Source organism: Perognathus longimembris, chromosome 28 (genome assembly GCF_023159225.1).
Source record: "Perognathus longimembris pacificus isolate PPM17 chromosome 28, ASM2315922v1, whole genome shotgun sequence".
Lineage (NCBI taxonomy): Eukaryota > Metazoa > Chordata > Mammalia > Rodentia > Heteromyidae > Perognathus > Perognathus longimembris.
This window is the reverse complement of record NC_063188.1, coordinates 81,892,982-81,920,055: the sequence shown is the minus strand read 5'-3', so window position 1 is coordinate 81,920,055 and position 27,074 is coordinate 81,892,982. Positions and strand designations below refer to the sequence as shown.

Below are 27,074 nucleotides of genomic sequence, written 5' to 3'. Positions count from 1 at the left end.
TGACATATATATATATATATATATGACATATATATATGACTCTCATGGACTCAGCCCTGGCTGATGTTGAACCAGTGATCCTCAGATCTGGGCCACTTAAATAGCTAGAACTACAGGCATTTGCTACCAGTGTTCAGCACATTTTATTTATTTTTATTATTTTGGCAAAGAGGCTGGATTATGATTGAGGAAAGTGCAAACCACTTCATGTTCTATGATTTAAATATTCCCTTCCAGACATTGGCAGTAGAACTTTGTTTTCACTGGAGTATAAACATGTTCCTTTTGACAGATTGTGTTGTTAGTTATATTGTTTTCTGTCCTTTTTAAAAAAATATTATTTATGGAGAAAACCTCTTCCTCTGTTCTTACTTGTATTTAACCTTGTAACCTAGATACTATTCTCTGAGATGATAATCAAATTGGTTTATGTAGTTGTTGAATAACGCTTTCTTTACCTGTCCATATTTTTTCCATTTGACATTTTCTTTTGTTGTGATTCTGTTATATGCCTTCAATATGTAAACTAGTATAAATATAAATTGCATATTGGAAATGCATGTTTGAAAAGGACATGGCAGCTCATACATGTGCAGTAACCATGCTCTGAGAACTTGGGGTAATTCTGCATTCTCAATATCATAATTTTCTGTCTTGTTTCAAGTGTAATTTCTAATTAAAAATCAACTCTAGGTGTTTACCCACAAGAATTAAATCTATAGTTATATTTGGTGTTAAGTTTAGTAGTCAATGTAGCTAATGTTACGTTTTACAAAGTTATTTGCCAGTATAGCATACTACAGTGCAAATGGTTATCCTATCTCCTTTATCTTGTTTACCTGTAGTAGTTGTTTGTGTATCAATCACTAGATGGAAACAAATTGAAGATTAACTTGGCTTGCTTTGACGGTTTGTGTACACAAATTGGACACACACCAGGACTAGCTTTTTAAATTTCCTAGTCAGTATATGTATCTATACTTCTATAAAATGTGATAGCAAAGAATTTGGAGACTAATAAGTTGGATACAATTACAAAAGCAAAAAAGTCGCATAAGAGCAATAGGAAATATGGATGGGGGATAATGCATATTAGAGATTTTAAGATTTATTAACTGACTCAATGAAAAGAATTCCCTCCATTTATTGCATAGAGATGACTGTACTTAAAAAAGAAATAAAGGTTTTGGATTTGGAGATGAAAAGGATCTGAGTATAGATGAATCATTTAAAAGTAAGCTGAGTTGAAGTTAACTGAGGTTTAATCAGATGATTATGTACACAAGTGTAATTCCTGAGTCAAAAAGAAGGGCAAGGAATCATTTTAACATCTCCTGATTAGAACACTTTTTGTCTTCCCTCCTTGTGAAAGAAATTTTTGGAAGAGACTAGACTGATATGAGAGTCTCTTTAATAAGTGAAATGTTGCCAGGATCTGTTATATGTTATGAAGTCATTGGTGTGCAGTAGAATCTCTCCTAGAAGCAGCTGTCAAGAATCAGAGGAACTAAGTTTGCGGGCTTTGAAAACATTAGTCACATCAATTTAGCCGGAAATGTTCCTCACAAGCTCTCCTAGAATTTACCAGTTGCAGTTTGATATCAAACGTTCAGAGACTAAAATCCTTATGTACTAAGACAACCTTGTTATCCACTTATCTCAGTAGGCCCTTAATTTAAGGAATCCAGTTCGTTTATTGTATATCATACTTTTAGAAATGCTGTATTCTGTAACAATAAAAAAGAAAACGTAGCCAGGTGCTGGTGGCTCCTGCCTGGAATCTTGCTACTCAGGAGGCTGCGATCTGAGGATTGTAGCTCGAAGCCAGTCCAGGTAGGAAAGTCTGTGAGACTCTTACCTCCAGTAAACTACTCAGAAAAAGCTGGAAGTGATGCTGTGGCTAAAGTGGTAGAGCACTGGCCTTGAGCAAAAGAAGAAGCTCAGGGACAGTGCTCTGGGACTGGGGGGTGGGTGGGCAGTACCTGTAATAACTTTCTTATTTAATCGATCCAGAAAGTTTCATCCTGCCACCAACTCATTTGTTTGTCCATCGATCCACTAATTATTTGGTGGTGCTGGGGCTTGAACTCAGAGCCTGGCTTCTATCTCTGAGCCATTTTTGCTCAAGGCTGGCTCTCTACCCACTTTGAACCACAACTCCACCTCTGGTCTCCTTTCCTTCCCTTTCCCCTTTCCCCTTTCCCCTTTCCCCTTTCCCCTTTCCCCTCCCCCCCTTCCCTTCCCTTTCCTTCTTTCCTTTCCTCTTCCTCTTTGCCTTGCCCTGCCCCTTCCCCTTTCCCTTCCCCTGCCCCTTCCCCTTCCTTCTTTGAGGTAAGGGTCTCATAAACTTTTCCTGCCCAAATCAGCTCTGATCCTCTGATTTCAGTCTCCTGAGTAGCTAGAATTGCAGGCATGCACCACCCACACCTTTTGTGATTGATAGTTTTATGCTCCATGAAAATTCTCATAGTGATTTTGTTTTCGGCTTTCCAAAAAGTTCAAGTCTCATTTTGAGTTGTTCTAATATTAATGCCATTGGAATTCTACTTTGTATTCAGCAATGAAGTTTTCTATTTAAACTTTTGTAGCATTTCCTACTTAATAATTGCAGACTTAAATCCTCAAGTTGTTTCATGTAAATAAAGTCATTGGGTAAACATGCCAAAAATTATATTCAAATTCTCTTTTAACTGTTTGTAGAAAGTGGGGCTGGGAATATGGCCTAGTGGTAAAGTGCTCACCTCGTATACATGATTCCTCAGCACCACATATATAGATATAGATAAAAGCCAGAAGTGGTGCTGTGGCTCAGTGGTAGAGTGCTAGCCTTGAGCAAAAAGAAGCCAGGGACAGTGCTCAGGCCCTGAGTCCATGCCCCAGGACTGGCAACAAAAACAAAACAAATAAACAAAATAAACTGTTTGTAGAAAGTAGCCCAGCCAGTAACATACTGTTTGTCAGTAGTAAATATTTAAAATGATTCCAGTTGGTTGGCTAGTACATTTTGTTTGCATAGCATAGTTTCTGTATTGTTTGAGATCTTAGATACCTGAAAAAATTTCAGACCCTTGTATATGAACTAAATTCAATGTAGTAACTTTCTTACTCTTCTCTTTTTTGCAGCATTTTCAGTTGGCTTTGGTTGACTGTAATCCCTGCACTTTGACCAGTGCTGAAAGTAAGTGCCAAGTACCATAGTTTTATATATGTATTCAGATCATTTTGTTACAAATAATAACAACCAAAAAATAATCTGATAAATGTTGTGCAGGTTTTCCTTCTAAATCGTTGCTGTAATTGTATTGGTTGTCGTGGCTACTTGTTCACCAGAGATTGTGAACAGCCTGTGTCTAAAATAGATGGGACAGTGAAGTTGCTGTTGAATTAATATTATCTATACTACTGAGCAGATCGATGGCATGTGTGTGTGTGTGTGAGTGTGCAAGTGTGCATGCATGTGTGTATACATGTATTACTTGGAGGGAATATAAACAGTTTGCCTGTCTTTTAGGAAATGAATATACAAAAATGCTTATGCTGCATATGTCTCACTGATTTTACTGTATGTTGTTAAAATTCTGGAATTTTTGAAGAAATTTTGAGTGCCCCTCGTCCCTGTTATATTGGTGCTGGTATTGGAGTTTGAACTGGGCTTCATGTTCTTACGTGGCCTTTTCCATTCTAGGATGGAATTCTACTACTTGAGCAACACCTCTTCCAACTTTTTGCTGGTTAACTGGAGATAAAAGTCTCAGTATTTACTTGTCTTCTTGGGCTAGCTTTGAAATGAGATCTTCAGATCTCAGTCTAGAATTACAGGTGTGGGCCACTATTGCTTGGCTTTTAGTTCGTTTTTATTGTACTTTTACACATCACATACAAAATTTTGAGGTGATTTCACTTATTTTCTGACAGTGGCTTTTTATTAAACAATTACTTTCCACTTCTGTATAGATTTCTTCCTCAAACTTGATTGGGTTGATATTGTGATGTGTTTATAAGTAAACCAGTTTTTCTATATTTGTTTACTTGGTATACTTTAAAAATATCCAATAGACAAAGAATTGCCTGTAGACTCAAAACAATTCTTACTTGGAAAATAAACAACTTAAGAATAATAAAAATTGAATAATTCTAAATGAAAGTCAAATTATTGGTGTCTCTTAGCTTGAAGTGGCAAAAAGAGCAAAGAGTTCAGCCGAGGAGTGCAGACAGGTCATAGGAAGATTTAATGTCTACCCAGCTTGTCTCATTTCAGCCATGTCCTTGACTATACTTTATTCAAATATTGATATATTGATATGTAGTCTCATTGTTAGAAATGTCTAAGAAAGCCATTGGACCAATGAATAAGTGGTAGAATTTTGATGGAGTTTGGGAAGACTGGAGCAAAAGAAGTGTAGTTCAGTGGTCTAGCATGACTAATGCCCTGGCTTCCATCTCTAGCACTCCTTTCCCCCAAAGTATAAAATTAAGTAAAGGGAACTTTTGAAACATCTTTGTAGGAGAAATGCTTCTAAGGTTGTTTAAGAGGAATTTGTTACAGTTTGTAGTTTGAAAAGTAGAATCATGTTCACCTGAGACTTCATTATAAGATTGCCTTAGGATAAACTTGTTGTTCACTAGTATTAATTTTAATTATAAGGTAATATTTTAATTTCCGCACTATTTATGACAATGTTTGTTTAACATGTTCACTTCAATTGAGACTAAGTGGAGCTTTTTTTCTTGTACAATTGTGCTTTACTTTGAAGAAGACTTTTCAAAAATTTAATTGTGTGGTGTTTTTCACACAGTACAAAAGATGACATTGTATTTTATCATGCATAGGATAGTGAGGTTAATTTCATATGGCCTAGAAGTAAGACTATCAAAACTAAGTTTGGGGTGATAGTAGAATGCTAGTCTGCTACTGATCATCTCTTTATTCTCCTTGCCACCTTTGTTAAAGGAATAAAAAGATTGGAGGAAATAGGCATAGAGCTTTCCATCTCTTCCACACTTTTAATCAGCCACAGTGTCCCTTCATTTGAATTGAGTCTCAAAGAGAGCTGCACTGGAATGGGAAGCAAGGTGGAAGAAACCCTTCCCTCCCCCTGTCCCTTTCTCTCCTATTCTTGTTTTCTCGCCCCCCCCCCATATATAACTTTGTTATTCTTTTTACAAAATATATTTCATCTTTAAAGAGGGTCTTTTTATTCTGCCTTAATATTTGGGCATAATATTTTTTGATTTTATTTATTTTCTTTATTGTCAAAGTGAAGTAAAGAGGGGTTACAGTTTCATTGCAGAGATTTAGTAGTTTTGCTCCAAATATATTCATTTTTAAGTTCATTATATATTTTATTTTTCCTGCTTGTATGACAAGTAATTTATAGTTATTTAGCTAATTTGTTGTCACTGATCTAGGGAATAAGCATAAACAATCCTTCACAGAGATAAAAAAAAAAGGGAATCTCCCAGACCTTGCCCAGGAATCTGTATTATTAACAAGCCTTCCAGGTGAATCTTATAAGAATTATAAGAGTTCAGGGTACATACCACAGTGAGAACTCATTGAGGTACCTTTTTTTCAAGATATACATGCTAATAATGGATCAGTTTACTTCTTGCCTTTTTTTTTTTTTTTTTTTTTTTTGTTGCTAGTCCTGGAGCTTTAACTCAGGACCTGAGCAATGTCCCTGGCTTCTTTTTACTCAAGGCTAGCACTCTACCACTTGAGCCATAGCGCCACTTCCGGCTTTTCCTATATATGTGGTGCTGGGGAATCGAACCCAGGGCTTCATGTGTATGAGGCGAGCACTTTACCACTAGGCCATATTACCAGCCCACTTCTTGCCTTCTAAAGTAGTGTTGGTTTTTTTGTTTGTTTGTTTGTTTTTTAATGCTAAAGTGGTCCAATTCTAAAAATATAAAAAAGAAAATAAAAAACGTATTTTTTATTAGCGCTGTTATCCTTATCTATGTCTTTTTTTTTTTTTTTTTTTTTTTTTTGCCAGTCCTGGGCCTTGGACTTAGGGCCTGAGCACTGTCCCTGGCTTCTTCCCGCTCAAGGCTAGCACTCTGCCACTTGAGCCACAGCGCCGCTTCTGGCCGTTTTCTGTATATGTGGTGCTGGGGAATCGAACCTAGGGCCTCATGTATCCGAGGCAGGCACTCTTGCCGCTAGGCTATATCCCCAGCCCCTATCTATGTCTTTTATATAAATAGTGCTTATATAAAATCTGATACGTGAGAAAGACTTGCTGGTCTTTCTTGGTTGTAGTAGTTTTATATTAATTTTCTTAGCTGTACTGTATTTTTTGACTTGTAGCTTACTTTGAAAATATTATTTGTTCAAGTACATAGAATATAAAGGTTTTCTCTAATATTGCTATGGGTTAATATTACTAAGTACATGACAGAAATCTTGATGATGACCAATGAATATTTATGTTCTTTCCATATTTGTCCTTTAATAGGCTTGTTTTTGTATATTTTATTAATGTTCCTCTAATACTTAAATATATATTGGAACTCATACTTACCATTATATTGTTATTATTCCTACTAAATTTACCTCAAACCCTGATGTACTTTTAATGATTTTTTTTCCATCCTTTGCAGTTCAGTTTCACATTGCCCACTTATATGAAACACAGGTGAGTGTTTTAACTTACCTAACTTAAAAAAAAAAAAAGAGAAACAAACCAAGATCATCATTTCTATTATGAGCATGGAATATTATGCAGACAGTTTAATGGATTTCTGGCCATTACCTCTTACATAAATTTTCTATTATACTAATTAAATGTGTTCACTATGTTGCTTAGTAAGATTTTAGAGAAGTTTCATTGAATATGACTTGCCTCTAAGCTTGATTCACAAGCTCAAATGGCTGTATTTAAGATTTCCCATACTTGTGAAGCAAAATGCCTCATTTTCTTTTCAAAATGTTATAGATGCCTGTTGGAATGCATTGTTTTCAAATAGTTCCCTTCACTTTTTCTTAAGATGAGTTCTGTGTCTCACTATTTAAAATTATCTTATAATGTCATCACCATTACTTTCATAGCTGCTTTATTTTAAAACTTTTTCAATTTAATTCTAGAACATTTTGTTTTGTATATGGCAGTATTTTGTTTTAATGTTTATGACAAAAGGCATAACACACTTGACTTTATACAGTGCCATGGAATATCAGGGATAAATTTGTTTGGCAAAACAATTCAGTAACTCTAGTTTGTAGCCGTGCCCCTTCCCCGCCATTTCATAACAGGAAATCTATTATCTGGTTATATGTATGCATAATTTCTCTCTTTTTTCCTTCCCTTTCTCCCTCCCTTCCTTCCTTGTACTGGAGCTTGAACTTTGGGCGCTGTCTCTGACCTCCTTTTGCTCAAAGCTCCTCCATCTGAGCCACAGCTCTACTTCTTTGGCTTTTTGTGGTTAATTAGAGATAAGAGTGTCTTGGACTTTTCCTACCAGGGCTGGCTTCTAACTGCAATCCTCAGATGACAGCTTCTTGAGTAGCTATTATTACAACTATGAAGCTACCAATGCCTGGCTGCATAATTTCTTATTTTGATATTTTGACCTGAGTATAACATAAAAACTAATATTCAAGAGACATGATCCTGCTACAACTGATTATTAATATCACTATGGAATGTAATCAAATACTTTGAGATGAGTTAAGCTAGTCGATCTCAAACCCAGCTAAGAAGCAGAATAGTATGGGAAACATTACAAATCAGTCACCATGAGGAGCTTTACAAAAAAAGACTCCTTTCTAACACTAATGATTACCTCTACCCTCATGCTCACTGAATCAGAACTGATGCATATTCAGGTTGAATTCTAACCTTCCCCTAAACCCATTTTCTAATTCTTGATGTGTTGTCACTAGCTGCAGCATTTTAGCATTTTTATCTTTAATGAATGTTTTTTAGGTGACGGAATTCCATTTACTTGGCTACTTTGAAATTTGTATTCAGTTATCTTGGCATTTATTGTTTCGTATGAAAAATGGTCTATTGGTGTTATTGTTGAACCCTGTAAATGTAATATAAGGAGCAGTGCCCTTGCCATTAATGAATTTTACCAATCAAATTAAATAAAACCAAAAGAATCAAACTCATGACCAGAGTAGGAATTATTAGGTAACAAATAGTAAAATGATGATCTGCTGAGTGTTTCCCTGCCTTTAATTTTGTAAAACTACAGCAGTGCTTTCCAAAAGCAACTTAAAACTTATGATATTCCTAAACCAAAAAAAGGTATGTAATGTCGAAGTGATAATGTTGAATTTGTTGAAAAGCAACATGTCTGTAGTAGAAGTTGGATAGCGTTATTCTTCTCAAAATATACAAAACCAAGCGAGGTGCCAGTAGCTCATACCTGTAATCCTAGCTACTCAGGAGGCTGAGATCTGAGGGTCCCGGTTCAAAACCAGCTCAGGAAGGAAAGTCTGTGAGAATTTTATCTCCAGTTACACACACACACACACACACACACACACACACACACACACACACACACACACACACACACACACACACACACACACACACACACACACACACACACACACACACACACACACACACACACCACACACACACACACACACACACACACACACACACACACACACACACACACACACACACACACACACACACACACACACACACACACACACACACACACACACACACACACACCCCCCCCCCCCCCCCCCCCCCCCCCCCCCCCCGAGGGTCCCGGTTCAAAACCAGCTCAGGAAGGAAAGTCTGTGAGAATTTTATCTCCAGTTACACACACACACACACACCCACACACACCCCACCCCCCAATGGTTTAGGTGGTAGACTGCCAGCTTTGTGTACAAAAGCTAAACTTCGGGTAGGCCCTAAGTACAAGGCCAGTATCAGCAAAAGTAGGTTAAGTACTTAAGAAATACTCTTAACAGGGATAGGAAGACTTGATGGTATGACAATGTTGGATCTCTCTATGTTAACTTACACATTTAAGAAAATACCACTATAAAATTATCAACAACATAAGGAGTTAGCTGTAATATCGAATATCAGTTTAGAGTAGCCAGGCTAAACCTGGATGGAAATTGAATAGGTTGTACTAACCCTGCTAACAGTAAAATATGCAGTAAAACCCATATAATTAGCAGTCTGGTAGTAGCATATGAATAAGCAAAGAGATCCAAGGTATATATCCCAAGAGTAAACAGGTACATATAGAAATTGCCATATGATAAAGATATCATTAGTTGCTTGGCTAGGGTGGGTTTATTGATAATGATTCATTTTAACTTACAAATTTATATTATTCACAAGAATAAATTCCAAATGAGGTAGGGTAAAAAATGTTAATTTATAAAAAGAGACCTTATAGCTGGGCTCTGGTGGCTCATGCCTGTAATCATAGGTACTCAGGAGGCTGAGACCTCAGGATCATATTTTAAAGCCAAACCAGGCAGGAATGTCTGTGAGACCCTTATCTCCAACTAACTACCAAGAAGCTGAATGTGAGGCAGTGGCTCAAGAGGTAGAGCACTAGGCCTGAGCAAAATTGCTCAGGGACACCACCTAGGCCTTGAATTCAAGCCCCAGTATTGTACCCTTCACCAATTAAAAAAAAATAATTCTATACCTATTAGTGGAAAATACAGTGAAATGCTTGTCAAACCTAGTGTAGGAAAGTAGTTTCTAATTGTTGCTAAAAAATGTAGTGGCAATAAAATAAACAATCAGCCTGAATAACTTAAAAATAATTTTCTGTATCACCTGCCTAAAACACCACTATGAATTCAAAGGACACCTAAGAAACTTGGAAAAGAACTTATCACATACTGCTGACAAAAAGTTACTTTTTTTGTCTCTAATATGTTCTATTTTTTCCCCTGAAAAATTGAGGAACAAATGAAATCTTGATGGAAAATGAAGGAGAAAGGCATGGCCAAACAAATAAAAAAAATGTTACAGAAAGTAGGCTTTTAACCACTTGTAAAAGTACTCAGATTAGTTATAGAAATGCAAATTAAAATGATAGAATACAATCTCCCACTTCTCAGAATAGTGAAAATTAAAAGTGCCCAGCGGGAAAGAAGCAGTACACACTTCAGGAATGTGAATTGGTATAATCTTGGTGTAGCAGCATTTAGCAATAGCCTAGCAAAACTGTTTTCACCAAGAAAATCCATCTCCAAAACAAGAAAATGTATAGGCCGAATAGCTGGAACATTCTCATCCCAAAATGTTGGAAATGACCCAATTCCCATTTAGAGGACAATGGCTATATAATCTATGGATTTGTGCAATGGAATACTATGTAACTATTCTATCAATGCGAGCTAAATATGGAATGATTTCCTTGATCTACTGTTAATGGGAAAAATTCATGTGTAGATAAGGAAATATTTGTGAAATAAAGGAAATATACATGTATAAAAATCTAAATGTGCCATTTAGACAAAAATACTGAGGATAAATCAGAAATAAAATGATTGGTTATTTGGAGTGAACAGAGCAAAAGTATGTAATTTCTTTTTTGTTTCCTGACGGGGAAACAAAAACATATGTAAGTTTTGCATATTGTCTTGTATTTTTGCATATGGGCTGTTATAGCTGGCAGTATTCCAGGTACCACGAAATTAAGTGAATAATGAGGATCAACCAGGCTGTGAGTGAACCTCAAATAGAATACAAACTTACAAGTTTTTTTTTTATTAGTTTGCATTTATTGTCCAGAGAATTTCATTGTCACATTCTCACATGAATTTATCTGTATTATAAATGAGCAGTTAACTATTCTGAAGAGGATAGGAGTAAAAGAAACTAACCCGTGTAACTTTGAAAACCCATGTTTTGATGTTACAGTGTAAGGCTGAGACAAAAGAACTAAATACATCTTTTACTACAGTTACTTTCTCATGGAAAAATGGATTAGAAGTTGCATAACTAGTTCATATGAGTATTAGGAAAAACAAGTATATTGTGTGTAATCAAAGCCATGTTTGTTGTTGTCATATAGAATTCACAGATAAGGAATTAAAGTTGGAATTTAAGGTATCTGAATTTACGGTCACTATATAGAGAGGAGCTAGTTGGATAGAAATAATTATAGTGTGTATGCATTCATAAACATTTTTCATAGCTTTGGTTGCTGGATAAAATTAGAAGCAGTTCCTTTTCCCAACAACAGCGAACATATTAGCTCAGATCTTTGCTTGTTATTTCATTTTTCTCAGAAAGGTTCAAGGGATCTTTAGGAGGAGGTGACATGGGTCATTCTATGTAGTGTCTAGGCAGGGAAACCACAAGTGGGGTCCTTAGAACATTTTAGACTAAAGTATTGTTTAGGGGAACCAATGTAGTTGGTGAATGAAAACTTACTTCATAACTGTTGATAATTTCAATTATCCTCAGTGTTTCCTATTTATATAGTATTGTTGCATTCAAAGTTCTTGGCTCATCACATTATTTGATCCTTAGGACAACCCTATAGAAAGAAAGATTTGGCATTATATCCTTTATATCAGTTGTTTTATGTTAAGTTGTAGTACATGATATCTCTGAGGTATGTAGGGCTAATTCTTTGGAGAAGATGTGTTTGCTCAGGCACTCATGTACTAGTTGTGATTTGCCTATGGAATTTGAAGTAGTATAAGTGTTTCACTGTAACTTTAGTAGTTTTGATATATTTGAAATCAGATTTGCTGTAAATATTTTATAAGATATAATAAAAACTGCATCTTTGAGCCTTAAATCTTAATTACTTTTATACTTTAAATTTTGTTACAATTTTTCTTTTGCCATATGATCTATTATTTGAGTTGCTTCATAATGGTATTTATGGACAAACAGAGTATATATTTGGAATCAGAGTAAGTATCTGATTTCAGTAATGTTACTCAAAAAGTTGAGATCACTTATTAAATAGGATGAGATTGTTTTAGCCATGGAGACTTGGCAAATTTCTAAATGGTAGTAGTTAATGATATTTGCTACAGTCCATGTTAAGTTTACTATTGTTAGGTACTCTGGAACATGGCCTATTCAGAGTTCTTCAGTGCTATAAGTGAACCCCCAATGGAAGCAGTACCTTGTTCTTTCAGGTTTTTTTTCTGAGTACGCTAACGCATTGTATTTGTATAGTTTTTACTACGTGAGATAGTTTTTTAAAGATGGTACTAATTTTTCTGTGAATGTCTCTATTCTTTAGAGGAAGTATCATTCTGCAAAGGAAGCTTATGAACAACTTTTGCAGACAGAAAACCTTTCTGCACAAGTAAAAGCAACTGTCTTACAACAATTAGGTATGTAGTAGTATATATTTTGTGTATTAAAAGTATTTCTCTATGTTTTACACAGTTGTTCAGAGTTGATCAAATTAATCTGAACCCAACATATTTCCATACTTTGCCAAGGATTTTCTATAACCTAGTCAATCTTATCCTTTTTGGCTGATGTGCTTTTTAAATTCTCAGAATTATTCCCTAGTATTTAACCCATGGGCAAGGATTACATTTTCCTCTTATGCTTAGCACATGCTTGGCACTCAAGAAAATTAAATGATTTGACTAAACTCACTTAATGGTCCGTGAGCTTCCCCTTATAGCTTAGCAATATCAGCAAGTATAGAATTTATCTAAAATTGTGAAACATCTAATATGGTATAGTTTCTATAAGCATACACTTCTGTTCTAATGTTGAACATGATGGGATCTAGCTATTTAATTGTCATGTGTTGATATCCAAGAAGATAATGAAGAAGCTGGACAACATGTAATTTTGTTGTCTAGTTATCAATTCTTGTTTTCTATTGGTACTTTGCATTTGATTGAGGTTTCTTTTCATTCTGGTTTTTTTTGGGGGGGGGTAGTCCTGGGGCTTGAACTCAGGGCCTGAGCACTGTCCATGGCTTCTTTTTTGCAAGGCTAGCACTCTACGTCTTAAGCCACAGCACCATTTCTGCCTTTTTCTGTTTATGTGGTGCTGAGGAATTGAACCCAGGGCTTCATGCATGCTAGGCCAGCACTCTACCACTAAGCCACATTCCCAGCCTCTCTTCATTCTTTATTCATATGGTTTCAGTTTTGGAAATGGTTTATTGTAATCAACTTTCACAATTATAAAATCTTATTGTAGCTTATTAACTGTAAATTGTGAATACATTGCCTTCATACAAACCTTTATTTTTAGTTTTTCTTTTTATCCATTAGAATTTTACTTTTCTGTACTCTTCAGAAATATGGAAAATCAAAATTTTTTTATCAAGTTATGTATAGTGTTATAATAGTGTGAAATTATGTTTTAATTAAAACATTTAAATCTGTTAGTATAAGAAGAAAAGGTTAAGATTCTTAAGTGAAAATACTAAGTGTGATGCTTTCAAAATGAAGAATTTACTCATTAAACTAATACTGAAATAGAAACTTTTGGAGGGTACAGTAGTAGAGTTCGATCTGAGAGCCTCAGGCTTATTAGGCTTGTGCCCTACCACTTGATCCAGTCCTCTAGCCCTGCTTGTGCTTGCTGATTATTTTCGAGATAGACTCTAGCAAACTTGTTCATGGGCTTTTCCTCAAAGTGCAGTCCTCTGGATCTCCTCCTCCTGAGTAGCTTAGTATTACAGGCATCTGCACTAGTGGCCAGCTAGTTTTTTAAATCACACTGTTATTCCATTTTTAATGTATTTGAGCATCATGGAGAAATATGTCAATAATAGAATATCTGTACCTTTTAAATTTTAATTAATAGGTTGGAATGATTCTGGTTTTAATTGTGCCTGATTCATGAATAACCTGACCTTTGGGACAGTGGTTTATTGAGTTTCAGAGTGTAAAAGAAAATTATTTCCCCTAATTGAGTCTTAATTTATGCCAACTTGCTTATTGCTGCTGCAGTCTCTTGTTGCACTAGATCCTGCTCTTACTAGTAATAGCAGGAGAAATATAGGAAAAGAGATGACAAATGGGTGGTTGACTAGAAATATATGGTTACTGTGGGTCAAGGGGTGTGACTCAGTGTTGAAACACCTGCCTAACAAGTACAAGTCTCTTGAGTTCAAATCCTGGTGAACTCCAAAAAGTAAAAGTGGTTGCCAGGTGTTGGTGGCTCGTACATGTAATCCTAGCTACTCAGTAGCTGAGACCTGTAGTATCAAAGTTCAAAGTTAGCCCGGGTAAACAAGCTTGTGACACTTCCATCTCTAATTAACCAGTAAAATGCCAGACTGCAGGCATGGCTGAAGTGATAGAAAGTACCAGCTGTGTATAAGAAAGCCTAGTGAGATCTCATGGCACAGGGTTCAAGCCCCAGTACAGTATTAAACGAAACCAAAAACATTGTAACTGTGTCTCCTTAAGGCAGTTGTTGGTGCATACATATACTGTGCATTGAACATGAAGAATAGAGTAATTGATTTATATTTGAATTGATTTACAAGTGATATAAAATCTACTGGTAATTTTCCACAATCTAATCATTGGATTGAATACCTAGTCATCTAATTCTTAGAAAATGTATTTATTAGACAACCAGTTGTGGTATTTATAACTTCTTAGGGTCTTGTACTTGGCCAGCGTACTTGCTCAGCTGGAAGTCTATCACTTTAGCTTCACTTCCAGTCCAGTTTTATGCTAGTTAATTTTGAAAGTAGAGTCTCTTGGACTTCTGTTCCCAGGCTAGCTTTGAACTATAGTACTATAGATCTCAGCCTGCTGACTAAGTAGGATTACAGTTGTCAGCCACCAGTGCTTGGTGTAGTTGGACAATTTTAATGTAGTTTTCTTATAGCCTTGAGGAATTTTTTAGTCGTCAGATGTGTGTCCATCCATCCTTGTGCCCGTCCATAATAGAACTCTATCTCAGAGCCTGGGCACTGCCCCTTTTGTTCTACCACTTAAACCATAGCTCTACTTCAGACATTTTTTTTTTTAATGGTTAATTGACGAAAAGAATCTCACAAACTTTCCTGCTCTGGCTGACTTTGAACCATGATGCTCTGATCTCAGCCTTCTGAGTAGCTCAATTTATAGGTGTGAGTCATTGGTGACCAGCTAGTTCATGTTTTTATATTCGCTATGTAAGGTGTGATTATATCTAGGCAATTCCAATGATGTAGTGTTTATATGTGTTTTAATCTGAACGGTCATTTATTATATTGGCCTATATTCTTTGGAAACAAATATTGTATTAATAAAGTAACTTGGAGCGTCTTAAAATGTACCTTAATTTTTGTTCTGATTTATTTCCTTTTGAATAAAAGCTCTCCCTCACTTTGACATTATTACCTTACTGTGAGAAAGAGATTTTCTTTCTTTTTTTTCTTTTCTTTCTTTTTTTTTTTTTTTTTTTTTGCCAATCCTAGGGCTTGGACTCAGGGCCGGAGCACTGTCCCTGGCTTCTTTTTGCTCAAGGCTAGCACTCTGCCACTTGAGACACAGCGCCACTTCTGGCCATTTTCTGTATATGTGGTGCTGGGGAACTGAACCCAGGGCTTCATGTTTACAAGGCAAGTACTCTTGCCACTAGGCCATATCCCCAGCCCCAAAACAGATTTTCTCATTGTAAGAATTGGTGGTTCTAAAGTTTGGTACTTTGAACTAAATACTTTGACTGAAAAGAGTATTGTTCTTCATTTTCTGCTTAGTATTCTGAAAACTAGAAGAACCATTATGTAATATGTGTAAATAATTTTAAATCACTATAGGTTGGATGCATCACACTGTGGATCTCCTAGGAGATAAAGCCACCAAGGAAAGTTATGCTATTCAGTATCTCCAGAAATCCTTGGAAGCAGATCCAAATTCTGGCCAGTCCTGGTATTTCCTCGGAAGGTGAGACTAAGGATGTATTTGCTTTCCTTTTTTCCTATTCCAACTAGGATATTTCAATTATAGTCCAGAATGTTAGTTTACAGTTACATCTTAAACAGTGCATTTTCTCTTTTAAATACATTATAGCAAATATTCCTAAAAGGTAAATTATAAAAGAGAGTTTCTTAATATGATCTTTTTTTCCTTTCTCATAGCATAAATGTCATAATAATATGGATTAAAAAATATATCCTGCAATATGGTTTTCTTTTTATCTCAGATACTTTAATATAGTATTCAATAGTGTGAATACTTTTTAGCATGTTTTAAAGTTTAATTCTAGCTTTATGAAAATATGTAGTGAACCACTTAAATTTTTTTAATAATGATGAAATTTTTTATTTTTGTAGTTAACTGATTTTATATTGTAAATTATTGACATGGTTTTAGGGGCTGGGGATATGGTCTAGTGGCAAGAGTGCTTGCCTCATATACATGAAGCCCTCGGTTCAATTCCCCAGAACCACATATACAGAAAATGGCCAGAAATGGCACTGTGGCTCAAGTGGAAGAGTGCTAGACCTGAGCAAAAAGAAGCCAGGGACAGTGCTCAGGCCCTGAGCCTAAGCCCCAGGACTGGGGGGGGAGGGGGAAGACATGGTTTTAATCTAATCTTTGGGAAGTTTTAAAAAAAATAACATACTTATCACAATTTGACTTGCTTTGGGGTTCAAGATGATCATTTACACATTCTTTGTCTTTCATCTTTAATAATAATAATTCTGATTTGGAATTTCCAAATCAGAATTGGTATTTCCCTTATCCTATTTTTTTGTTACCTTTTATGTTTGGCTTCTATTCTGTTTCATTTTGAGAAATTTTTATAAATTATAGTCTAGAACTTAGTAAAACGGCAAACTCAACTGCCAGTAAGAAACTGAGAGATTTGATGACTAATAATTTCTAAGGCTTTTTATTACTTACCTCCTTCAGGACTGTATTGAAGCTGATATGGGCCATCATTTAGCATATGTATATAAAAATGAGATTGTAGTGTGCTAATCATTGACCATGTTATCACTGAAATATAGAATGTTAGTGCTAAGAAAGACACTGTAAGCAATTTCATGTTATAAATGTACAAAGTGGCTTGAGGAGTGAAGTGTTTTGTTCAAAGTCACATAGATTCAAGAGCAAGGAATAGATAATAGTATATACTAAGGCCTTTTTTCAGTTCCACAAGGCTATCTCAGAGGAATGTAGATAAGCTTATAAAACACTGATTTTAGGAACTATTGCTTGCCCCTTTCCAGTGGTTTTATAAAAACGTGATTTTCTCTAAACTTGAAATATGATTTTGATTTAACATGAAGAAGAAAAACAAAAGGAATCTTTTCTATCTGTGAAGCATTCTCTTTATTTCTGGCTTCTCTCCCTGTTTGGCATTATTTCTGATACTTCACAGATTTCACTTTATAAGGCAGTTTACTGTCCTGAAACAGCCTTCTTTGTCTCCAGTTACTAACTTATCTGATATGCCTGTTCTGCAAGGGCTTATTTTTACCTTTCACATGTGTTTTGTGTTCTTATAGTCTATCTTCAACATTGATAAAATCAGTATTTCTACACTTAAAGGAATCTTAAATTCCAGGACCATTTCCGTTCTTTTAATATCTTCATCTTGTGTCCAAAAGTGAGCATATTTTAAACAATATTCATCAATATTGTTCCCCAAGTTAGCTAGTCTCCTCTTCCTTTTGTCAAAAACATGACCATTTTCCTTCCTTTTGTGGTACTGAGGATTGAACTATACCCAGCCTCCTTGTCTGAACTATTTAATCAGGGTTTAAAACAAACTAGTAGCTCTCTACTTGTTTGGACATCTAATCAGTTAATCATGGAATCTATTTTTTTTGTGTGTATATCTTATGTGCTTGCCATTTCTATTACTTCCTCCTGCTCTAAACCAGTGAGTGTGAACATCCTCTGTTTTACTATCCATATTTTTTCTTTTTAATGTATTCTATATATTATTAACAGACCCGTCTTCCTGTAAAATGCTTTCATTGTTCTATTCCTTTTATTAGGAAAACAAACTTGAGGGTATTCTTGGATGCATTGAAAATTCTCTGTTGTTTTGTGTTTGTACTTATATTGCTCATACTAGTCAAATCTGTTTGAAATGCTTTCGCTCATTTTCTCTGCCTGAATCAGTGGCTCCCAGACATTTAGATCGTACAGATGAGAAAATTTCAAATAATATTTATGAGGATAAAAATACAGTGATTGGGCAAGTAAAGATGTTCAATTTTTTTTTCTGTTGCTGCTTACTCCCAGTATTATTATAAAATAAATGAATTACTGGACAGATATTTTAGTTTGCCTATTTAAAAATGCTGTTTCTAATCTATTAATTTGGCAAAATAGCTCTGTATTTGGTGGTAATATGGGATTCACTGATCTGAATAATAAACATCTGCACATTCACATCCCTTATTCTTACCCATGTCCTTTCCTTCTTAAATCCTGCAGGGTATTGTAGCCTCATATATTGTCTATGCTAGCCTTTTGATGTGTTGTCCCATTTACCGTGTCTTGAATCCTCAAACAGTGAGCTCCCTTAAGTCAGGGACTAGGATTTGTTTGGTATTTCCTAGCATCCACTATTAGAATTTCTGTATTTATAATTGCAGCTGTTGTATCTATCCATCAGGTACAGTCATATTAAGAAAATGACAGGTTCTTGAAACTTTAATCTTATTTTTCAATATACTTCACCCAATTTATTCTATTTTCTAATATTTAGTTTGAGATTAACTATGTTCCATTTGCACTTTTATAAATTATTATTTCTCTATGTTACTGAGTAAAGGGAATTGAAGTCTAATTCATCAAATGTTACCAACATACAATTTTTAAAAATATTTGTTTTTTAATAATTTTTCTTTATTATTGCTATTCAGTAGTTGAACAAAGAGGTTACCATCCATAAATCAGATTATAAAAGTACAATGTTTTTTGGTATGTCACCCCTTTCTTCATTTTTTCCCTGTTGTCTCCTCTTCCCATTCCTACTCTCAAGTTACATAGTTTCATTTTTGCGTAATGTGCATTGTCTATCATTTGATCACCTTTCCTCCATTTGTGTGCCCTGCCCTTTTGCCTTCCCTTCCAAAACATGTTTCCACTTGGTATTCATTTTGATAAACAGTACATTAATTGTTCGGAGGAGTTACACCTTTGGATTCCTCCCCTAAGTATTAACTCTTATTCTTCTATGTAGGAAACTAGAGATCAGAATGGACACGTAGAGTAAGGAGGGGCTGTGCTTAACTTACAGTATTGTAATATTGAAGTGATAATGTCTGTTTTTATTTCAATAGAGTTCATTAATATAAAATGCTTTAGCACCTATAAGACAGACTGTAATACAGTTTATTGAGGGGACAATTATATACTCTTAATTTCCTGGTATATACCATACATATGACCATAAAGATATTAGGTTTTCAAAAAATGCTTTGATACATAGTCCATCCTTTCAGCAAATAAATTTAATTTATTTCAGTATTAATGGAATTTTTTTTCCCCCCTCTTCCCTGTCAGGTGCTATTCAAGTATTGGGAAAGTTCAGGATGCCTTTATATCTTACAGGCAGTCTATTGATAAATCAGAAGCAAGTGCAGATACATGGTGTTCAATAGGGTAAGACTTTGTATAAAATTAGCTATAATTACTGTGTAAAGATAGTTAAGTCATATAATGTACTTTATAGTTTAAATCATGCTATGATACTATGCCATTATTCTTAGTGGATGTTTCTTTTTTTCTCTTAATTTCTCTTTGTAGTGTGCTATATCAACAGCAAAATCAGCCTATGGACGCTTTACAGGCCTATATTTGTGCTGTACAATTGGACCATGGCCATGCTGCAGCCTGGATGGATCTAGGCACACTCTATGAATCCTGCAACCAGCCTCAGGATGCCATTAAATGCTACTTAAATGCAACTCGAAGCAAAAGTTGTAGTAATACCTCTGCACTTGCAGCACGAATTAAGTATTTACAGGTACAACTTTTAAATAGTTTTTTGTTTGTTTGTTTGTTGTTGTTGTTGTTTTTAAGTTGCATATTTCCCTAGGACACTCAGGCAGCAGGAGGGTGGCCGGAAAGTTTTGTCTAGTTGTGTTTTGATGTCTATAATCTGTTTCCATATTTTGTAACATACCATAGCTTTTAATATTATTTTACTTTTCATTTTAAGTAAGATATACAGTATTTTAAAAGATGCTCTTTTGCACATTGACGCTGTTGATGCATATTAATTTACATAATTTTTTTCTATGTACTGTCTACATTTTTAAGTTGTCATAGCATTTTAGAGAAAAGAACACAAACACTGTCTTTCACTCTTGCTTGGAGTTTCATGAGAAGACAGATATGAGAACTTTGAAAACAGAGCTCAGCTTTGTTTTGATTCTCACAAAGGTTTATATTCTGGTTACCCTCTTTATCATTCTAAAGCCCCAAATTTAGAATCTATTTTCTTTTAAAAACAATTAGCTATAGCATTTAGGAAGATTTAGTGGACTTGCTCTTACTCAAGTAGGCTTGTGTTAAACTTGCTTTTTACATAATTTTTCCTAGGCTCAGTTGTGTAACCTTCCACAAGGTAGTCTACAGAATAAAACTAAATTACTTCCTAGTATTGAGGAGGCATGGAGCCTACCAATCCCCGCAGAGCTTACCTCCAGGCAGGGTGCCATGAACACAGCACAGCAGGTGAGAAGTTGGGTTATGTTCTGCAGGTGCCCAGCTTTAAGGGTTCTTTTCAATCTGTAGTGGTCAAGCTTATTTTAACTAAGCATAGAAGGCTTTTTATTAATGGAAAGCCTTTTGATTTAATTGCAGAAGGGAATCTAGATCAAAATAAAATTCCCTTTGATATGGGAAGAAATTTTGGGGTACCAATTTAGAACCTTTGTGCATTTTCATGATTCTCAGAGATTTCCTAGCATAATGCTTCCGTTGTTGAGTTAATTTTGAAAGCAAGTTTTTCCAAGGAAGGTACACACTCCACCACTGACAATTCATTTGATTTCAATTTTCAACAATCACAACCAGCGATGTCCACATAGCTTTGAAAAGAATGTAGCTTGTGAAGTTTTATAATTTGAAGGAATGAATTAAGAATATATAGAACCCTATTTTTGTCTTCCTTCTGTGATTCTTAGGCTTGTAAACCTCATCATCCAAATACTGAACCTGTATTAGGCCTCAGTCAAACACCAATTTCACAGCAACCCTTGCCACTACACATGATTCCTTCTAGCCAAGTAGATGACCTGTCCAGTCCTGCCAAGAGGAAAAGAACATCTAGTCCAACAAAGGTATATGTTTTAGAGAAATAGAAAATCCCTGTCAAAAAAGAAGCTCCAACTGCCCTGAAATTGTGCAGTTTGAACATCTCCTGTCCTTTACTTTAAATCTGTGGACATCAAAAGAGTGAAAGGTTTGAGTTTTTTCCATCCCAAATTTTAGACTCATATTAAATATTGAAAGTAGGGATAAATTTGCATTCATCAAATCATTTTATTCATCTCCCTGCCGTTAAGCTCTCAGCACACTTTTCATCATCACTTTTTTTACTGACATTGAAATAAATTTAGTGTTGGATCTAGCAGTGTTGTAAATAGGCTAGTTGTTTGGGCCGTAGTTTAGGGGTGGGCCTTTTTTTGGGTGGCTTATTAAAGTATCAGTATTCTTTAAATTTATGATTTCTAATTTTAATATGCATGTAAGATTATTTTTTAAAGAATGTAACATTATAACATCTTTTTGTATGTAAATATTCCAATTCATATTCATTTGGCCTCCATTAGTCATTATTGTTAACTCTGTGGACTTAACTAAATACTTGTAATTTTTTTTTTAAATCAATTTTCCTCAGAGTACTTCTGATAATTGGAGTGGTGGCCATGGTATGTCACATCCTCCTATACAGCAACAAGCTCATTCGTGGTGTTTGACACCACAGAAATTACAGGTATGTAAGATAAGCTTTTGAGAAATTATTTTTCTTTTGAAAAGACATAGAGATAGTAAGCTTAAAGTTTAAAGTATTAATTCTTGAATGAATTCAGTATGCCCATAAGTAAAAGGGACCCCCATATACCAGAATTCACTTGTTTTTGTTTTTTTAAACAGATAAGTAATAAAAATAGTTCAAACTAGATAAAAGAATAAATCTAGATTACATAGCTCACTTCCCAGCTGTAGACAAGTAGTATTAATAGTTTTTAACTGACTTTCTAGGGATATGTTTTTCATATATGTGCACACCTCTCTCTCTCTCTCTCTCTCTCTCTCTCTCGCTCTCTCTCTCTCGCTCTTCCCCCTTTAAAAACAGATCCCAAAATACTGCACACAAGAAGTTCCTTCCCTCTTATTTGTGGTTATACTTTGTGCTGCTTCAGCAGCCTACAATCGTCCATGGTCCAAAATTATTAAATGGAAAATTCCATAAATAAAGCAGTAATATCTTTTTTTTTTGAGTATTAGAAAAGTCTTGAAGATATAAACCAAATATTCTTTTGGTTTATTGGATTTTGATCTTTTAAACTACAGTATTCTAATGGGCATAATGAAATCCTATTCTACCCCACAGGGATGTGAACCATCCCTTTGTCCAGAGTATCCAGGCTGTCTAGTCTACTTGGCCCTTAGTCACTTAGTAGCCATCTCATTTATCCAAATAACTTTCAATATTGTAGTGCCTACATTGAAAGAATCTATTTTTATTAACAATGGCTTTTTTGAAGTAAAAAAGTGAAAGTTGTTACCTTCCCAAGAAAAGGAAAATCATGTGCTATGGTTGCCTAGAGCTACAGTAAAAAGGAGTATCTGTGACATCGTGAAGAAGAATAAAGGAATTTGTTCTACTTTTAGTGTTAGACCTCAAACTATAAAAGTTATGACCATAGTATATTAGGATGAGGATGGAAAATGCATTAAATGATAAGCATGATATATATCTAGTTTCAGGCTTCACTAGGAGGTCTTAAAAGGTATCGTTTTTAGACAAGTGGTTCTGCTATATGTTAATTAATAATAGGTTTTACAGTTCTTTTCATGTCAGTATATAAAGAACTTCCTTGGTTTATGATATATTTCTTTAGATTTTACAGTATTATTCAAACCGATCACTAGTCGGACATTGAATTTGTCTTCAAGTTTTACCTTTTCCAAAGAGTGCTGGTATCAGTGTACTATTCATAGTGTATTTTAAAGCTTGAAGAATTTTATAAATACCAAAAAGTATTGTATTAATGAATACAACTTCATCATCATCTTTTCCAAAGATCACATTAGAGTAAACTTTCAGATGGATGCATAATTCATTTTTTTTTTTTTTTTGGCCAGTCCCGGGCCTTGAACTCAGGGCCTGAGCACTCTCCTTGGCTTCTTTTTGCTCAAGGCTAGCAATCTGCCACTTGAGCCACAGCACCACTTCTGGCCGTGTTCTATAGATGTGGTGCTGAGGAAAAGAACCCAGGGCTTCATGTATACGAGGTGAGCACTCTTGCCACTAGGCCATATTCCCAGCCCCAGATGCATAATTCTTATTAAGAGTTTTTGAACTTTGGAAAGAAATTCATGTTGGGTTTGATGATTGTTTGTGAATAATCATCTAATCTCATACTGTTTCAGAGTTGATTATTTCAGAGCAAGGTTGCTCACAATTTTGTAGCTTGTTTCTGAGGTATATTTGGACATATTTTGATGTATATTGACTGTATTTTCTTTTTCTTTTCTAGCAGTTGGAACAGCTCCGCGCAAATAGAAATAATTTAAATGCAGCACAGAAACTGATGCTGGAACAGTTGGAAAGTCAACTTGTCTTAATGCAACAACACCAAGTGTGTATAACACTTTTTTTCTCTAAAGTTCGTTGATATTTTCTGTATTTTTTTGTGTCATCATTTTAGAACACAGTCATATCTATGTCCACTTTCTACCAGTATTTGGTTGAATTCAGTAGCTGATGCTTAAAATGCTGGTGATTGTTGTTGGTTTGTTTGTGCTGCTACTGGGGCTTGGACACAGAACCTGTAGACTGTCTCTTAGCTTTTTTGCTTGAAGCTACAGCTCTACTCTTCACTTTTTGGTAGTTAATTGGAAATAAAAGACTCTTGGATCTGCTTGGGCTGGCTTTGAACAGTGATTCTGAAGGCTTTCTATACTGATTTCCATAGTACTTGCAGTTATTTACATTCCCATCAACACTGTATTAGGGGCAGGGTCCCTTCTCCATATTCTCTCCAGCATCTTTTGTTGTTTCTTTTTCTTTTTTTTCCATAAAGAAGAAATATCACACTTTATTTAATACTGTGACCAGTTCAGCCTTCCCTTCTCCCCCTGGAAAGGATCTCCAGTTGAAGAAAGAACTTTCCTGCATGTTAATGGTTCCTGATGATTTAGATTAGTCTTTCTTTATTTATTCTTTCTGTAAATTAATGGGTAAAGGGGAGGGTTTCTGTATTAATTAGATCACTGATGGCTGTTTTTGAAAGTCAGCAGAGTGGGTATCTACCTTTTTACCCCTGGACTTGTACTTGTGAGCAGTAGCACTGCAAAACAAAAGGAAACAAAACAAAAGCAAACATGCTAAGCACTTTGCCAGAGTAACCTTCCATATATACTTGTCATCTTAAAATACACACAATTTAAAATGTACTTTTTTGGGGGGGGGCTGGAAAATGATGTACAAACGTGATACTTTTGTTTACATGTAAATACATGATAGCTATTTCTTTTTCCTAAAAAGTGGTTATAATAAAATAAATACAAAACAAATTAACCAATATACTTCATGTGCTGAAAGTGAAAACCCATATAAAATATATAACTAAGTAGACTTTAAAATCTTTTAAGGACTAATTCTTCGATTGATAATATTTGTTTTCCTAACTTCTGTTTCATAGATACAAAATATATTTCAAAATAACTTTTTTCTCCATTGCATTCTATAAATAAAATGCTTTCTTTATAGAGTTACTGTTTTCAACCTTAATAAATTAAATGTTTTGATCAAATTTCCTTGATTTACATCTTTCCATCTGTACAGTGTGGTGTTCTACACTATGGCCAACCAAAAGAGAATTTATTTTTTATTTTTATTTTTTGGGCAGATGAGACAAACAGGAGTTGCACAGGTACGACCTACTGGTATTCCTAATGGGCCAACAGCTGACTCATCACTGCCTACAAACTCAGTCTCTGGCCAGCAGCCACAGCTTGCTCTAACTAGAATGCCTAGTGTCTCTCAGCCTGGAGTCCGCTGCCCAGGGCAGCCATTAGTCAATGGACCCTTTTCTACAGGCCATGTTCCCTGTAGCACATCAAGAACGCTGGGAAGCACAGATACTATTTTGATAGGCAATAATCATGTAACAGGAAGTGGAAGTAATGGAAACGTGCCTTACCTGCAGCGAAACGCACTCACTCTACCTCATAACCGCACAAACCTGACCAGCAGCGCAGAGGAGCCGTGGAAAAACCAACTATCTAACTCCACTCAGGTATTGGTTTCTTCTCAAATAAAAATTTATCTTTATTGGGTGCATGTCTGTGCATATGCATGAACACAAGGCCTTGGGCACTTCCCTTTAGCTTTTTTGCTCAAAGCTGGAGCTCAATCACTTGAGCCACACCTCTGCTTCTGGCTCTTTGCTGGCCAAATCGAGACAGGAAACTCAACAAATCTCCTGCCCAGGATGGCTTCTAACTGAGTAGCTAGGAATACAAAAGATTTCTACTTCTTGATCAGCTAGATTTATAGGCTTAATCCACTGGCTACCTGCCTGAGGAACTGTTTTTGTACTACAATGTTATTACTATGTTGTCATTTGGTTTATATGTATATATTTTCTTCTGTAAAATTATCACAAATATAATCTTGGAAATTTGCAAAGGAACATGAAAATAAACCATATAATACACACATACACACTCCACATTTACTTTACAGTAGCCAACAAGAATAAAGGATGGGTACGAGTGGGTAGGATGCCAAGGGGTCAGAACCAACTGAGAAAAGGAAAACTCAAGATTGAGCCTCAGGGTATCCTAGTTTAGTAGACCAGGAAATTGAAAAGCTAGCTAGGAGCAGCTGAAGATGATTGTCCTGTGAAGGTAGCAGGTGATCCAGGAAAATGTAAGTGATAGCGTGTAATCCAATGAAAACAGGAAGGCATGATCAAAAAACATCTGAAGTAATGTTGTTAGATCCAGTAAGTGAGCTTGACCTTCTGAGGTATTTAATGACATTTATAGTGTTGACCAATTACAGGTTACAGGCAAAGTTTACTTTGTGGCCTGTGTTTACTGTTGTTTTGTTTTGTTCTCTCCCCCCCCTCCCCCCAGTCCTGTGGCTTGAACTAAGGGCCTAGGCTCTGTCCCTGAGCTTCTTTGCTCAAGGTCATCACTTTACTATTTGAGCCACAGTACCACTTCTGGCCTTTTCTGTTTATGTGGTACTGAGGAATCAAACCCAGGGCTTCCTTCTACTACTAAGCCACATTCCCATCCCATGGATTGGTGTTTTTTTTGTTTTGTTTTGTTTTGTTTTTCAGCCAGTGAACTAATGGTGGTTCATGTATAGTTTTTGAAGGATGTGGGGCGGGGGCAAGGGGGAAAATGTCTTACATTATATGACGTAGAAAGTTTAAATATTTGCCATGTGACTCTCTGTAGAAAAGGTTTTTAAAACTTTTGGATAGGAGCAATTGCTGTGTATTAAAGTTCTGAGACTAATTGGCTGTTAATAAAAGAGTCTTGGTTAGGATTGTAAGGTGTCGTTCTATTACTTTTTTTCACGTCTAATTCCCTGGTTTGCTATGTTGCTGAAAATTTAAAGAAACACTCACTTAACCTTATTTTGGAAACAATATCATTTAGAAAGTAATTCCTACCCGAGTGTTTTGGCCTAGACCTGTACTTTTAGCACTTCGGAGAGAAACAAGGCAAGAGGGTTAAGAGTATGAGGGCAACCTGTGCTCTGTAGCAAGACCCCGTCTCAAAACCAAAGAAATGAGCAACAGCAGCCAAGACCTCAGTTTGCAGGCCACAGGTGTGTGACTGCGAATAATGTGACAGGGTGACTCAGCCCTTTAAGACTCATATCTGTAGAAGCTTTGTTGTATAAGTAATGAAGTTAATAAATTTTTCTAAACTACTGTTGACCGGATCCGAG

The 27,074-nt window shown here is 35.6% G+C and overlaps 1 protein-coding gene across 11 annotated transcripts in view; it reads left to right on the top strand.

Annotated features, from left to right (window-relative positions):
- Kdm6a (lysine demethylase 6A) overlaps positions 1–27,074 on the top strand; it is a 171,835-nt gene that overhangs the window by 98,288 nt on the left and 46,473 nt on the right. For 2 of the 11 annotated variants that reach the window (XM_048336733.1, XM_048336738.1), the window contains exons 8-16: positions 6,607–6,641; positions 12,223–12,316; positions 15,715–15,841; positions 19,427–19,525; positions 19,670–19,889; positions 20,468–20,602; positions 21,771–21,866; positions 23,638–23,739; positions 25,012–25,401. In XM_048336733.1, coding sequence (XP_048192690.1) covers positions 6,607–6,641; positions 12,223–12,316; positions 15,715–15,841; positions 19,427–19,525; positions 19,670–19,889; positions 20,468–20,602; positions 21,771–21,866; positions 23,638–23,739; positions 25,012–25,401 — 1,298 coding nt within the window. Of the gene's footprint in view, positions 1–3,117; positions 3,179–6,606; positions 6,642–12,222; positions 12,317–15,714; positions 15,842–19,426; positions 19,526–19,669; positions 19,890–20,467; positions 20,603–21,054; positions 21,211–21,770; positions 21,867–23,637; positions 23,740–25,011; positions 25,402–27,074 lie in introns of those variants that run through there. The other 9 variants (XM_048336735.1, XM_048336740.1, XM_048336737.1 and 6 more) reach the window with 8 other exon arrangements.